The sequence below is a fragment of the Lissotriton helveticus genome, chromosome 10 (genome assembly GCF_964261635.1).
Source record: "Lissotriton helveticus chromosome 10, aLisHel1.1, whole genome shotgun sequence".
Taxonomy (NCBI): Eukaryota; Metazoa; Chordata; class Amphibia; order Caudata; family Salamandridae; genus Lissotriton; species Lissotriton helveticus.
Window position 1 is genome coordinate 1066226587 of NC_136071.1, and position 17239 is coordinate 1066243825.

The 17239-nt window shown below is 42.3% G+C and overlaps 1 protein-coding gene across 1 annotated transcript in view; it reads left to right on the forward strand.

Moving 5' to 3' along the window:
• The window catches only part of AHR (aryl hydrocarbon receptor), a 510239-nt gene that overhangs the window by 286363 nt on the left and 206637 nt on the right, over positions 1-17239 (forward strand). The window contains exons 4-5 of the mRNA XM_078663779.1: positions 11956-12045; positions 13028-13151. Of these exons, the coding sequence (XP_078519905.1) occupies positions 11956-12045; positions 13028-13151 (214 nt within the window). The remainder of the gene's footprint in view (positions 1-11955; positions 12046-13027; positions 13152-17239) is intronic.

The following is a 17239-nucleotide window of genomic DNA, read 5'->3' on the forward strand; positions in this document are numbered from 1 at the left end:
ATACACACTGTGTTTGGTGCTTGCTTCATTTCGTAGGTGCCCCCGCGTAATGGTGCCTGTGCATTCATATGTCATCAAGTATGCATGCGCCTACACAATGATGCAGATAGTATGACCACGTCATTGTGACTTTTTTTACACTTTATATTTTTTGTTTTAGCCATGCTACACAGCACCTTTCCGATGCTATATAACACTGCCAAAGGCACTTGCACAGCCAATAAGTCCTGAAGGCAAGATCTGTTGGCTTTGCCCGTGCTTCTAGAATATTTTCTTAACCTTTGCGGTATTTTGCAATAATTTCGCTTGCAGTATTGGCTGATGGAAAGGTCGACCAAATGTTTTTTATTTTTATTGTGTATGCCAGCCATAAGCTGTTTTTTGGAACAGCACGGTGTGCTAGCTAGCTACAAGCAAACACAAGTCAGAGAGGTGCCTGGAGCTAGAAAGGACCTGGCGTGTTTTACTGCGCTCACACGGTGCCAACGTGTTTTGTTAACAGCCCAAACACCTGAACTTTGCAATGTTTATGCAGTAAAGTCTGCCTGCATGCACGGCTCTCCGGTTTCTCCATGAAACCCGATAGAATGCCACCTGTCTGTACTCAGCTGTGTGGAGGAAATCCGGAGCTTGCTTATTCCAACCTGAAAGTCTTTTCCAATTAAGTGCAGGCTTTCTTCAGTCCTGCAAGCTTAGAACGCAAAAATCACCCCAAGGTTACGCTTTCACTAAACTCTGAAAGCTGCAGTCTCTAGAAGTCTGGAGTCAGCACTTACTCCTGAAAGAGACTCCGAATTAGCAAAGCTGTAAGCCCTGAAACCTGTTCAATTTTGGAGCCCAGTTTTTTTGCATGTCTAAAGATGGCATTTGCTGCTCTTGATTTATGTTTGTGCTATCTGGACTCAAGAGATGAGACAGCCAGGGCTCCATTGTCAAGGAGGGTGTGCAGTGTGAGGCTGGAGGAGGTATTCAGAGACCTCGAGAAGAGGTTTGAGAGCACCATCTCAGCAGCCAAGAGAGGTGCTATCACTGAGTGGAAGTTTACAGCCATGAGGGGGGAAGGGGGAAATAGTCAATTATTTTGGTGGGGAACATTTTAATGTGGGATGCTAATAGTACAGGTGTTCGAAGCAAAGAACTAAATCCTGTACCCACTGATTAGCAGATTGAGGTACTTGCCGTGGTCCTAAGGTGCTCCTCAAAGGCAAGCGCTTGCTGATACAGTTGATAAAATGCATAGCCACGCTCTTGTGCTTTTTCCCTGGTCCCATGTTTGAACCAGCTAGATGAAAGGTCACATTTCAGATGTTGCCTCCTAACCAGGATGCTGAAACTTGATGTGCACTGGAAGACGGCCTCCAGAGAGTTTGTGACTATGAGTTAGCTTTGTCCATTACTCAAGGCTTGCCTCAGACTGGGGGTCTTTAAAGTTGAAATTGAATATGGCATAGCCCAGTTGTTGGAGTTGCAATAAAAACAATATTTGCAGTCAGAGTTGTTACTTTGTAAAAATGAACAACGTGTTATTAACAACTGACATATATACACATCTTAATACAGTAAAAGGAATCTGCAAACAATGTGATTGTTACAAATCAATAAAGCAATAAAATTTAAGGCAAACAAAACTGTTGTAATAGACTCCAGGCCAGCCTTGAAATTAGTTCGGCACCTTGCATGGCAATTCAGGTATAGAGTTTTATGTTTAAAAATGATTAAATTAAACTTTTAAACTCTTACGTTTTTAAATGAAAATAATATATCTCATTTAATGATTTAATAAAAAACATATTTTTACACAGTTTTTAATTATCATCATTAATTATTTTTTCCCCTTTATTTATCATCCACTGCATATGTTTGAAAAGTTACTAGTAGTAACTTTACACTCATTTAAATCCGATTGTAGTAGACTCCACCCTCCCTTTTGAATGGGTGGAGTGATGTAAAATGTAAACTTACTACAAGTTTCAGTAATAAGTTACACCTGAGTTAATCAGCGTGTGTAAATGTATCTTTGAGAATAGACCCCTAAGTTATTATAAATGCTATGCTGTTTATAATTCACAACATAGATCATATTCATTCCAACAGCTAATCTACACTCTGCTTCTAGCTCACTAATTGTTAGCAATAACAAGGGAAAGTACATTTATTTGCAACAGATTAATGTATGATGATACTACGCATATTAATCCCATGCTTGCCATTACAACGCGGGTATTACTACGCTACTACTCCTACAATGACCTACCATTACAACGCATTATTTTACCACGCATGCCATTACACTTGGTTAAAGTGTCTAAGGTAAGTTACACCCCCAAACCCTACCCTAAAACACTACCCTACACGACCCCCAGACCCTACCCTAAAACACTACCCCTGCACGACCCTCACCCTGACCCCCGGTCGTCCCCCTACCCAAAAAAAACTACCCTGCACGACCTCCCCGACCCTACCCTGAACCCTAAAACACGAACCCTGCACAACTCTGCCCCTGGCCCCCAGTCCTCTCCCTACCCTAAAACACTACCTTGCATGACACCCCAACTCCACCCTAAACCCATAAAACATTACCCCTGCACGACCCTGCCCCCGACCCTACCCTAAACACTACCCTGCATGACCCCCAACCCTACCCTAAACCCTAAAACACTACCCCTGCACGACCATGCCCCGACCCTCAGTCCTCTCCCTACCCAATAACACTACCCTGACAACCCCCGACCGTACCCTAAACCACTAACTTGCACGATCCCCGACTTTACCCTAAACCCTAAAAGACTACCCTGCACGACCACCTGACCCTCTTTTACCCTAAAATAGTAAAAAAAAAAAAAGACTATATCCCTTTTACCTCTCTCTCTCCTCGTGGTTCCTCTCTCTCCTCCTGGTTCCTGCGGTCGTCTGAGGGGCAGTGCACGTCTTTGTGAGGAAACAGAAAAGCCTCTGTTTCCTCACAACGACATGGACCGCCTACATTTTTTTACAACGTATGTGCCTTTACCATACATACCTTTCCAATAAAATTCGTTATAACGGCTTGCGTAGTAAAAGCACTTGCGTTGTAAAAAAATGCGCAGTATAGACTAGGCGCTGTTACAACGCATGCGTGGTAACGCTTGTGATGTGAATGGCATGCTGGGAAACAGCCGCGATGTAATGGCTGTTTCCCGCAACAGATGATTAAAGAAAACATTATTCTACTGCATTAAAGTCAAGTATCTCAGTTTGTAAGGCAAAAGGTTATGAGATTCATAACATATATTACACCATGTCTGTACCATGAAAACTGCATGGCTCATTTCCCAAACGTGCTAATGACAACAACAGTGAAGTGGCTCCACAACCAGAGGTAACAGATATTGGTACCGAAGAAGAACAACTTTAGGTATGAACCAGCAGGCTAATTATGGAGTGATGTCACAAACACAGACCCTCCAAACACAAACCACACTGAACCTCTTTCAGCTTCTGAACATATCTATCGAACATGGAGACCAGGAGAGTGCTGGCCTCTGATTTATAAGTCAAAAGGATCCTGAAGTATGCTGTCATAACTCTTCTTCTGGCTCCCAGGCATGGCAGAGGCTACTGGGAACCATACAAGGGCATGTGGTGGTCACTGGTCATACAAGAATGTACACAACAATCAATGGTTGGTAAGAGGAAGACATTCTCACCAGGCACCACTCTGTTCACCTCTACTTGAAGGTACATGGTTCTTCCACTGTACATATCTGGTCTTCTGAATGTTCGAGTGGTCATCTTGGTAATCTGTGTCTATGTCTCTGGTCTCCCTGTTCTGAGTTAGGGCTGAAAGCTGAACCTAGGTAAGGAGCAGGGTAGACTAGTAGAGCTTCAGCAGACATCAAGACTAATCATAGTCTTGGGAAATTGGGCAGCATGCAGCTCTGTAGCACTGCAGTGTGGGCCACACAGAACTGTCTCAGTAAAGGTTATTAGTTTGATAGATAGAGCAGGACCAATCTTGCCATAATGCAAGCACACTTTGGTGTTGATGCCTACAATCCAACAGACAGGTATGTTCTCCTCAGGACTGCTCTGGTGGGAAACCTGGCATATTTCTTTCCTGAAGAAAACAGAAGGCAAAGTATCAAAATGGAGAAGGGGGTCATGCTGTATTTTTTCCTTTTTGGAAGCATCCATCCTCTATCTTACAGCCTGGCCCAGATGTACTATCAGTTTCTCTCGCTTTTTACTCCACTTTTTTGATGCAGTTATGACGCAAAATAATGGATTTACTTAGCCATTCAAATCGTGTTTTGCGTGACTTTGTGTCACAATGCCCCCTAATAGTCCAGCATGCATCGTGTTGCCTTGTATGACCTTGCGTCGGTCAAGCATTACATGGGTAGAGTATCAGCATTCCTGTAGAAACCCACATGTATTTTGACTCAAATCCAGATTTACTAGCGTCAATAATCCTGGGTTTTCGCCGAAAAGATGCACCTTCCTGATGCTGGCGTAACAAGGAGAAATATCTTCATCACACTTCACATTCTGCAGCACACATACAAAGAGGAATACGTCTCCAAGGATTGTTTTAGTGCAGGAAGGTATACTTTCTGCACAAAAACAATTGTGACCACAACACAGACACCCTTGCACCATGGCATGCCTACTAGAGGCCACACATGTAGCAGCTCAAGGAGAGAGCAGAATGAATGAAATGTAAGTTGATTTATATAGCGCACTTCTACCCTGAGGCCTCGTGGCGCTAGGACCGGGCGGCCAAGAAATTGAGGCTAGAGTATATAGATTAGTGGAAGAGAAAAGTTTTCAAGAGTCTGCGAAAAGTTTGTAAGTTGGATTCACTGCGCAGAGTGGGTAGCAGAGAGTTCCAAAAAGTAGCAGCGTTTCGCGAGAAGGAGCGTCCTCCCCATCTGGCTCGCCGTACTTTCCGTGGAGCTGCAAGGAAGGAAGGTTTCTAGAGGGAAGGTAGGGGGGTCACTAAAGAACAAGTCATAGCAGGGCCTGATTTCCACATGGCTCTATGAGCAATACACATCGCCTTAAACCAAATTCTGGCCTGAATTGGCAGCCAGTGTAGCTTCTTCAAGGCAGAAGAAACCGACTGCCTTTGAGGATCCTCCAGAAGTAAACGGGCCGCGCAATTCTGGGTCACCTGCAATTTTTGGATGGTGGCCAGTGGTGCACCCAGATACAGAGCATTCCCGTAATCTAGACAGGACAGGATGAGAGCCTGCACCATGATCCTACGAGCCTGTAAAGAGAGAAGGGGTAGAATTTTCCTCAGTAACCTCATCAGGCCGAAGCAAGTGGCGGAAAGCTTGGTGGCTTGGTGATTAAAGCATAAAGTGCTATCCAGCCACACTCCCAGACTCTTAATCTGCTCTTTAGGCATCGGCATAGTCCAGAGGCAAGTAGGCCACACCAACTCTGCTCTGGGAGAGGGGGACTTACCCAGGAACATCAGTTCTGACTTGTCCCCATTTAACTTCAATAACAAACGAGGGTCCCTGAGTACAGAAATACTAGAAGAGGGAGGCAGGGAGCAAAATGAGACGAGAACAAAACCTCTCCTAGAAAGCACATTTAGTACATAGGTAATATATCCATTAATTTGTATATATCAACATTGTCCCACAACAATTGATTTGAAAAACATATTTCTTATTTATTTTTAGACATAGAAGAATAATTTTCTTTAAATATATACAGTACAATTTAACATATTAGAGATAGACAACCACCCCCAATCAACCTGATGCAACCAGTCATCCTAACATGCAGCCGCACAACCATACACACTTGCATGACAATAAGAAAATTATACAAAACAATACACAAAGAAGAAAAAATACACAAAAATACAATATTTATAAACATACAATAAGAAACAAGGAAAAGGCGCCGACGCGCGTTTCGGAAAGGACAACTATGCACAGTTCCTTTGTCAGGGCGCAAAGAATACAGTTCTTCAGAAGTGATGCTTTCTTCAAATTTCAAGTGGTAAACCAACAATTCAAATTATAACCAAAAAAGGGGGGGCTCAATCTTGAGATTTTTCAATACACATAAGTATATTCTCCGAATCTCCTAGACGGACAGAATGTCTGAGCAAAGCTCGCAGTACCAAAGATGGTAAAGCCACCACGATTCCTGGGGCCTAGGGGCCCTCGGGATGTTTATAACGGAGACAATATTCACAACCGAGTCCTGGCTATAAAGCGCGATGAAAGTAACGTCCCTCTGGAGTAAGGGTGGGCCAAAATTCTTATATACTAGAAACTAATAATGCTAACAACACCGGAGCGTGACATCCAAAATGACCGCTCCAGGGGAAGCCACAATAGACACACTCCCTCGGGCTTCCCAGGGACTGAAGCCAGCAAGGCAGGTCCTCCACGGGCATGGCGTCTACGGATAGCGCCGAACACGTTCCCATTTAACTTAAGATGAGAGAGTGCCATCTAGTCGGCTACCGCTTCTAGGCACCTGCCCAGAGTGCTAGTTGATCCCTCAAGGTGGTTGAAACCAAACACCAGTTGGGTATCATCTGCATAAGTGACAATTTTGTTGCCAAAAGGAAGCACTATCCCAGCTAATGGCTCCATATAGACATTAAAAAGCGTGGGGCTCAGGGAAGATCCCTGCGGAACCCCACAGCTAAGGGGCCAGCGTTTAGATAGAGTAACACCCTCTGAAACCTGAAAAAAACCATCTTCCAAAAAAGATTGCAGCCAGGCAAGAGCCGAGCCTGTCACCCCAAGATGTTCTAATTGAGAAAGCAAGATGTTGTGATCTAAGGTCCAGCAATATAATTGCTGCTGTGCCGCCTGGGTCCAGGTGCCTCAGAGCGCCCTCAGTCTCTGCCAGGAGCGCTGCTTCCGTCCCAAGCTTAGGGCGGCAGCCTGCTTGGGAATCATGGAAAAGATTGTTAGATTCAAGATGGTGGACCAAAATGGTGTTTATATGTTTCTCAAGCAGCTTACCCAACCAGGGGAGGAGAGAGATAGGGCGATAATTGGCCATGATGGAATGATCCAGATTGGGTTTCTTTAGTAAGGATCTAACATGGGCACATTTCCAAGTGAATGGAAGCGTTTAGAACCTTCAGGATCACTGGCTGAATTACATCCCCCACTAGCATAAGGTGGCGCGGAGAGGCTGGATCGATGGGAGAACCAGATGTTACTCTGGCCATTAGTGTGGACAGTAGTGCCTCATCCAGCGGAGGGAACTCACATAAAGGACACTGTGTATTCACAAGAGTGCTCTCAGGACCGGGGGGCAGATTTGTCCTGAGAGAAAGTAAAAGAGTGAGAGATAAGCTGAATTTTTTGATGGAAATATTCAGCCTGCTTATCACACCGAGCTTGGGCTTCCTTAGGGTTAGGAAGTTTTGAGGAACGCTGATAAGAGATTTAGCAATCTCAAAGATCTCCCGCGGGGAATTAGCTGCCGTGCTGATCCTGCCCTCGTAGAATTCAGCTTGCGCATTTTTTATTTCAGCTTTCTAGTTCCTAATTGCGTCTCTATAGGCGTTTCTAGTGTCAGCATCTGGGGCCTTCCTCCAACTCCTTTCTAGTTTCCTGCACATTTGTTTCAATTCCCTTAGTTTGGGCGTTTACCAAAGTGCCAGTCTGAGTTTAAAAAAAAATTTATGTGATATTTCCATAGGGATTAATGAATCTAATGAGGTCTGTATCCAAGCGTCAAAATTACTGTTAGCCTTTCCCGGGTCAGAGACACACAACGGAATGGAAGCAGTTAATGAGGAGGACCACTGACTAACGGAAAGATTAGGTCATTTCCTTACTAACAGTGGGGCTGCGTTCTGCACCGCGGGGGGAACGATAGCATCGCATTCCATGGCAACAAGTAAATGATCTGTCCACGGGAAGGATATAGGAGTGCCCACATGGAATTTTGAGTCATTACTGAGCACTGCATCAAGGAGGTGACCCTTGATGTGTGTTGGTGCGAAACCCTTCTGTACAATTTGGAGAGCTGACAAATTAGACAGAAGATCCGCTGCTTGATGATTGGATGGATAATCTAGGTGTATATTAAGGTCTCCAAGAACTGTAAAATTAGCTGGAGATAGTGCTAATTCGGCAACAAGGGTCAGAAGACTGTTAAGAAACTGACCCACAGGTCCAGGTGGCCGGTAGAGTAACAGGCCAGAGAAGGTGACCGTAGGTGAAATTTCCAGTACAAAGCTCAAACTTTTGCAGTCAAGTAGCTCCTCGGTTGATGACCGACAGCAAAAATGATCTTTAAAGACTATTGCTAAGCCCCCGCCTCTACCTGATTTGCGAACCGCTCTTTGTAGTGAGTACCCTAGCTGTAAAATCTGGGTAATGGCTGGGTCAACCTCATCCTGCAACCATGTTTCCGAAAGAAAAAGGGCATCGGGACTACAATTTTCCATAAGGAGCATAAGTTCATCAGAATGCTTAACAAATGAACGGCAGTTCAGAAGACATTTTTTTATTGGGGGCTGAATCCCCTGAACAGCCTTAGTAGAGGGATTACATTTAAAATCACAATAAGAGCAATTTGAGACGATGTTACCAGGACATAATGAGTGTAGACACATAGCGCCAGGGGCCGCCCTTAAATTCCACAGTGTCTGAGCATTATAGCTAAGGTGGCTGTTCATAAAATTATAAAATTTGCTCAGAAGATCAGTTAAGAAGTGTGCTGTATCTTAATAAATATGGCACATTTCTGTTCTCTCCCTGTCTCGCAGTGCAGCTTACAGATTTCCCTTTCTGTGTTGCATCCTGTGGCATGAAAGATCAGTAAATCTGGGTCTCAATGTTCAACCAAAAAGATGTTCATACTTATTATCTAAGTTCATATAAGGGATACCAGAAAGATTGGTGCACAGAAATGGGTACACAGACATAATATCGACTCCAAAATATCGTTTGGACATAATATCGACTCCAAAATATCGTTTGGAGAAAATATCGACAGGACAGAATATCGACAGCCAAAATATCGTTTTTAAGGTAAGTGAAGTAATATCGTTTTTAAGGTAAGTGAAGTAATATCGTTTTTATTTTTAGGGTTGGGGTTTTTGGGTAAAGGGGTATTTTTAGGGTTCAGGGTCAGTTTTGGGTTTTTGGGTAAAGGGGTATTTTTAGGGTTCAGGGTCAGTTTTGGGTTTTTGGGTAAAGGGGTATTTTTAGGGTTCAGGGTCAGTTTTCAGTTTTTGGGCAAAGGGGTATTTTTAGGGTTCAGGGTCAGTTTTCAGTTTTTGGGTAAAGGGGTATTTTTAGGGTTCAGGGTCAGTTTTCAGTTTTTGGGTAAAGGGGTATTTTTAGGGTTCAGGGTCAGTTTTCAGTTTTTGGGTATTATTTTATTATATTTTATTACTATATATATATGTTTAATAAATATGAAATAAAAAAATATTTATTTAACTTTCATTAATTATTTAATTATTATAAGTTAATTTAAGTAATTTTAAGTATATTTTAGTAATTAATTATTAATATTAATTTAATTTAACGCTGTTTTTAGTAAATACGATATTTTTTACAACTATATTTTTGTAAACGATATTTTTAACTCGATATTTTTGTACTTACCTGTTTGTAGATAGAAACTCGATATTTTGACTGTCGATATTTTCTCAGCGATATTTTTGATGATCGATATTCTGTCCGTCGATATTCTTTCAGTGATCCACAGAAATGGATTATGAGTAGTCTTGTAGGTGGACTTATTGTGATGCTTGTATTCATTATTGCAAAAGCAATTAAGGTTATGTCTTTGAGCATGCATATCCATCAAAAACTATCAGCACTAAGAAGCCTGCTTTCCTATTGTCACTGTTCTTAGATTACATTTTATGCAAGTAAGCATCACTCCACAGTGTAGCCACTGCATCCCCGAAACTTAGCAAATGCTGTTCTCAGTTAAGTTGCGGGCAAAAAGGTTGAAGAAGGTACCCCCGTAAAACTACTCTATTGGGAATCTAATTTAGGATGAATTTATAGTCTTCATGGGAGCAATAGATCAGCATGTTTGGTGATTACTGGAGATTAAAATTTGCCGGGATGGAACTGCGGCATAGTCAGTCATAGGCTTTTATCCTTATCGTCTGAATCGAACAAATTGAAGAACAGTGAAACAACTATTGAAGATGGGCAACAATATAAATGACGCAGCGAAGGGGAAAGCAAGAGAGACCCTAGAGTAATTAAAGGTCATAAATAGAAAGTGCAGTTCCACATTAGAAATGGAATACGTAACGAGCTTAGGAGACAGCATAAACTTGTGTTTAGTTTCTTGGAAGGTATCTACTAATAGTGAAGTAAATTGACTTGCATAATACGACGCACGTCATTGCTCGTCGATTTATCAATTTTGTTTGTACAAGATTTAACCTACTATGTTTGAGTAGCCAACTATTTTCAAGACTTTTGCAAATCAGTTTTTATTTCCCTAAATAGGTACATGAACCTCTGTTGTGAACAAGATCAGAGGCACCATTAAAATTAGCACCAGAGTGAGCTCAGAGTTTGTTGATGTTACTAAAGTTAACAGAAGAAACTCCACCCTGGAACATGCACTCCCCGCCCCTTTCGTGGAATTTAATTAAACTTAACATTCATGAGGACATAATCCACAGGAGAAAGAAAATTGCAAGTGCAAAGTCATCTTTTGTGAATAGCTTCTACTCGTAAACCAGCGCCATTTTTGCAATTATTCCGATTTTCACGCTACCTTGGCTTTCTGAATTGGACCCATGGTTGGTAAATCAGGGGTTTAGGAGGAAGACGGTGTTCCGTGATTAACTGGGGCGATAAAGGGCCCTCTTGATAATACTCCAAAACTGCAGTTGGTGAAAAATAACATCTGACTTCTGAATTATCTTTTGTTTTAAAAGTGCGCGGTCATCCGGGTATGAGAGTTGATCTCCACACTGCTATAAAAACTTTGTAGATATTAGTGCTCCCATGCAATGGCAAGAGGGTCCCAAAAAGATGTTAATTTGGTTTGTCTCATGTTATAGAGTGCGTCTCCCTAGAGGCGTGCCGCATTCAGTATAAAATCTCTGTGACAACTACCAGTGCCACACATTTTTCTGTGGTTACTGACTGATGGCATATAAAGAGTCACATGACCCCTCTGTGGCATATAGATATGATTGCCCCTAAAATGAAAGCAAGGCATATCTCTTATCTGCGACTTCCATCTCTTTATCTGGATTCTGCTGAATGGTAGCTTTATACTTGTCTTTGAGAGGAAGTTTGCAGCAGGGGCCATGTGCGCTTTGTATTCTTTACTGATGAAGGCCTAAGGCAGATGCTTGTTTGGAGTTAATGACTTGGTGCCACAGTGCCAGAAGTTGATGGTTTCGTCCACCATGTCTGCATCCCATGTTTGTTGCTGATCGTAGACCAATGGGGCAATTTAAATCCGGTCTAAGGGGGCTTATTTACAAGCCCCTTGCGCCACGAGTAGGTCACTTTTCCCATGTTAAAAATGATGAAAAAGTGGCGCAAGGGTCTTGTAAATAAGCCCCACAAGGTGTAAAATAGGTGCAGGTGATATTTTCATCCCTTCTGTTTTACTATTATTGCCTGTCAGAAGTTGTCCACAAACGAGTGATTTGTGTGGCTGTTTACACCTATTGGTAGCACAACACTACAGAAATGGCCATTAAGATGTGCACAAATTCGTAAATGTTGCTTGAAACTGCGTTTTTGACACTGATGTTTACATCTATATGTAAGTAGGTACATAACGCATTTTCAGGTAAGCCAGCATAGATGTCATATGTATGTAGTTGATGTTTGCATAATGTGTGTTGGTTTGCTCTCTTTATACTGTAAAAAGTGGTATGTTTCATTTATGTTTATCTGTGATTCAAAATAATGCCATGGTTGTATTAATTAGATATGTGTAAATGGTCTTTTATACATGCCTTTTTGTGTTTTCTAGGCTCTGAATGGCTTTGTACTGGTGGTCACCGCCGATGGTCTTGTATTTTATGCATCCTCCACCGTGCAGGATTACTTGGGTTTTCAACAAGTACGTGTTATTCCACCTTTATCAAGGTTATTGCATTAGTGAATCAGCCAACATGTGAATGAGTGACCTCACTTTCCTGAGACAGGTGAAATTGCTGGGTATGTGTGTATGTATGTATGAATGTATGTATATGGTATTTGGTTAGTGTGAACCTAGCAAAAGGCAGTGAAGTACTGTGCATGCTCAAAGACATGCTTAAAGTCATTCATTAATTGGAGGGATTCTGATGCAGTGTTCTTTAAAGCCGTGAATCTTCAACTCTTTCCTAAATTGTAACAGCATTGGGGATAGGTAGGTCCTTATGGATAAGGGGTTGTGGTGTCAGATCCTGAGTGCATAGATAGAAGAGGCCTGATATCTTTTTTCTCCTTTTTGCACATTTTAGTCTACATTCTGCTGGTGTCCTGGCTGTGGGTTGGCCGAGTACTGCATTGAACACTTTTTTGTTTGGAAACCGTGTTTAGGATTGTAATCTACTAATACCCGCCATTACTATCACTTTAATAAATGACAGAAGAGAAAATAAAAGCTGAAAAACAGAAGTCATATCAAAATATGAGCCACCTGGCCACTGTGGCTTATTACATTATATAAAGTATTCTAATTATTTTGAACCACTTTTTTTTGTCTTGCAAATATGCAATTTGCATTTGATAGTAAAACAGCACTCCTCCCTGTAAAGGCAGCTGACATGGTGTAAGATTGCATTATTTGTTTCTAAGATGTTGTAATAATTTTCAAAAATAGTTTATTAGAATGTTGAGTATCTCCACACATTGGTTCAGACTGATTAAAAATACTATAGAGAGTAAAAGAGAAATCTTACAATGGGACGTTTTTAGGAAAATAATGGGGAAACAAATAACAAACATGCAAATTGAGGTCATTATTAACACGTGTTCTTCTAATCACATTCATCCATTTACTAGATGTGTTATCAGCATTAGTAGTCATTGTTTATTTCATTTCCTCCCTATGACAGTCCGACGTTATTCACCAGAGTGTGTTTGAACTGATTCATACAGAAGACAGGCTGGAATTCCAGCGACAACTCCACTGGGCGTTAGACCCTGCACAATCGACGACTGATGTCGTGCAGATTGAAGGTGAGACTTGGTGTAGTGTTGCCTTTCCTTTTCGATATCAGTAAAGATAGTTCAATTTACGTGTTAGAAAGTATTGATTGCTCCTTTGAGAGTTAGGTGCCCAACCACCACACAGATTTTGCTGCATAGGAAGTAACTATCTGCTTCATTTAAATCTGTATGTCTTCTTTGCAGTCATTTTACCCCTCAAAAGGGCGTCTGGATCAATTGGCCCATTACAGCCTGGAAGGTGTAGGGAATGTCTCTAGTGGAGATGGCGGGCGAGGGGTGGGAGTAAAGGGAGAATAGTTGAAAATTGTGCAGCCAAATTTCACATGCCATCATGATCAGGTAAAAACCTGAAATATAGGTTGCAACCGCGAACTCAACCAATACACAAAACACTTACCATGCAAGCACTGCTATGATTATACTTACTGCACATTCTCATTCACCACAATGACGTTTCCCATTTCAATGCAAACCAAAAGCCTGCATAACCTTACAACACATTTAATACGTAATAGATATATATTACACTGGTGGCCCTAGCACCAGTGTATTTACAGTAAAGCCAGAGTTTCCATAGGAAGGTCACTTGTTGTTTTTCTAACTAATCTGCCCACAACATTCTCCCCAAAAAAGTGAATCCACCCCAGCTCCTTTATGGAAAGCTTTGTGCTGATCTGTTAAGTGGACGTCATGAAGGAGGTGTTGGGGTGTGGGTAGCAAAACCCTAATTTCACATGTTTTCCATTTTGGTGTCTGAGACTGAAAAAACTGCTTAATGGAATAACACCAAATTTGGCAAAACATTAGAACTTTTCCCTTAAAGTATGCTTTTTGTGACTTTGTGGAGATCTATCCAGCTGTTTTCAAGAAATTAGCGATAAAGAGATGCTCAGGTTGTGCTTGAAGGAGTTAAAATTTTAGGTATATCCGTATGGTTGGCCCCACAAGTGCTGAAAATTAAATAAATAGGGTCCTCTTATTGGCCAAGAGAGGTTTTACTTCTGTCTGCAATTTTGGAACCTCAGGCTTGGAGCCACAAGTAAATCTCCCGATACCTTCTGAGGGGAGAGAAAAAACTAGGAAAGTTATATTTTGTAAAGAAAATGAATAACAGAAGCGACCGTAATTTCATGATCAGTTTCAAAACAGAGATGCACATCTGTGTAAGGATAGCAATTTTTTTTGCTTTTGAACATTATTTTCATATTTTTTTTTTTGTCCTCATTAGCCACATTATCGTTCCAAGAAATATCCAACCACCATTAATGTCCTTGAAAGGCTGGAGACCAAAAAGTGGTCTTGTTCTTCCCCAAGGCAAACGTATCAAATTGGCGGGAGGTATCTTCCGGAAGATCTTACTCCGTCAAGGCTTATTTCAAGCTGTCGGCCCAGTTTCGTCGTGGCACGGGGGGCCTCCCTCTGGACCTGGAGTACAGGGCCTAATCATCGGACCCGGGGGAAAAAAAAAAACCCGGATGCCCAGATGGTTTTTCATCTCCACTTAAGTAGGAAATTTCAGAAGACGAGGCTTTTGGAACTGCCAGATCTTGCCATGTCCACTTTAGATATTTCATAAAGCGATGTCAGCCACTCTGCATGAGTCGGAGGGTTGGTATGGACCCAATTTTTACATATTTGCCGTCTTGCTAAAAGGATAGCATAGAACAGAAATATTCTTTCTGCCCCCACTATGTTGTCGCTCAGTCCGAATATAACTAACGACAGGCAAAGAGGGATCGGAGTTTTAAGGATTGACTCTAGAGAAGTCTTGACTTCCTCCCAAAATGTACTAATGTTAGGGCATTCCCAGAACATGTGGACATCGGAAGCTGCCGGAAGAAGGCATTTATTGGAGAACTTCCCTGGTTGGAACTTAGAGAGTCTTTGGGGAGAGAGATATGCTCGATGCAAAGTAAATAGATGGTTACGCCTCAACCAGGCAGGCTTGATGACTTTGTACAGGAGGCTGAAAGATCTGATCCATAAGTCCTCCGCCTGAGCTTCACCATCACCTCCCCACAGTTCACTCGGGGGATCGAAATCTCCGTCAGCTTCCTCCATGATGGACCAATACCAAAAAGTCACCTCTTTGGGGCCCCTTGATCTATCTACCAGATGTGTTTTTAGCGAGCTATACCCCCAAAGTTTTACATTTTTCTTTAACTGTTCTCGGAACCAACTGGCATATTGCATGTATTTAAACCAGGATAAAGCTGAACCGACCCTCTCAAAAAAAACTACCATTCTACCAAGATCCCTCCCGCCACCAACTCTCCCCATCCTAGTACCCCTGCATCCAATAAAGGAGGTGTAAGACTATCAGCAAGACAAGGGGGGAGTTCCGGGGAATCCCAGATTGGAGCAAGATTCGAAAAATATGCCAACCCGACCCTAGCTTTTATTTGGGTCCATTCTTTTACAAACAGGTATAAAATCTTTAACCTCACCCTCTTGAAATATCTCTGATGTCCAAATTTGAACATAAAACCATCCAGTGGTAGATTAGAGCCAGATAGCATTGCCTTAAACATACACCCGTTTGAGTTGTCTTCGGGGGTCTTCAGCAGCATCCTGGAGTGAGACAGGTGGAATGCCCAGGCGTAATATTCCAGGTCTGGCAGTGCAAGGCCTCCCTTCTCCCTCCTTCTCCTAAGTTTTTTCCAGGCCAGACTGGCGGACCTAAATCCCCAGATGAAGGAGTTAATATATTGTTGGCATTTGTGGAGTTGTTTAGAGTCGAATGCCAGTGGAATAGCATTAAAGATAAATGTATATTTGGGGAGGATGGTCATTTTCACTAAGCTTGTTCTCCCATAAACCGTGAGAGGGAGGAAGGACCATGCTTTCAACAGTGCCTTGGACTCACGGGAAACCCGATCTAGATTCGTCTGGGCCAGAATACCGATGTCATGGGTAATTCTGACTCCCAGGTAGCGGATTGAAGGCGTTACTGGAAGTTGAAGGTTATCGATATTCCAGGCCATAAGATCGGTTTTCCCAGCATTAATTTCATAACCCGAGAACCTCCCAAACTCCTCTGCCCTCCTTACGACCATGGGGGAGGCCTGACCGGGGTCCGTTATATAAATAAGAATGTCGTCAGCATAGAGCCCGACCTTTTTCTCCCAACCATGGAAGGAGAAAGGCGGAATGCTGCAGCCATCCCTAAGAGTCTGAACAAAGGGTTCGACATATAAATTAAACAGGAGGGGGCAAAGCGGACACCCCTGTCTTGTCCCCCTCATAATTTGGAAAGGCTTTGTACGGGCGCCGTTGACCAAGAGGCTGGCCCTAGGATCACTATATAACAGGTTTATTGCTCGACAAAATTTAGGACCAAGTTGGAATTTCCTCATTACGGCATCTAGATAGGGCCAGTTGACCCTATTGAATGCTTTTGTGGCGTCAAGCGTCATGATTGCGAGAGGGAGAACAAAAGTTGAGGCGATATCAATCGCCCCAACCAGGTCATAAGTCAGGTCAGCCAATTTGCATCCCCGGATAAAACCCTTTTGGTCATGATGGATAATCGTACCGATCTCGCTCCCAAGACGTGCTGCCAAAATTGCTGCAAAGATCTTATAGTCATTATTTAGGAGAGTTTAAAGTTTATTGCACAGTTAATTAAAACCAATGCGATACAATAACACAATAAGAGAAGTTAAAATGCAGCATAAAAAACATACGTTTAAGACCAATGCTATACAATGACGAGATAAAAATAAACGATTCAACATAAAAGAGAAATTTTGTTTGCAGGCCGCCTACATTGGGCCGTACTATACTTACCATCCTCTTTGTAGGCCTGCTAGTCCATTCATGTTTTGCATAAAATTTTGCGTCATAGATGATTTCCACAATATGAGTTAAAACAGATGTCCTAATTTATTGATTTTTCATGGGTCAATTTTTGGTAGTTTTGTTTCCACGGCTTTTAGAAATTTCACAAAGCTGCAGCTCAGCTGAGGGTCCTGTGCTGAGAAGCAGGTTAGCACTGCGCTCCTTCGTGTACGTGCCCCGTGTAGAATAAAATGGCGTTTCAGCAGGAGCTTCCTTTCTTCTTGCATTCCTCACACGAGCATAGCAGGTGCAGCATG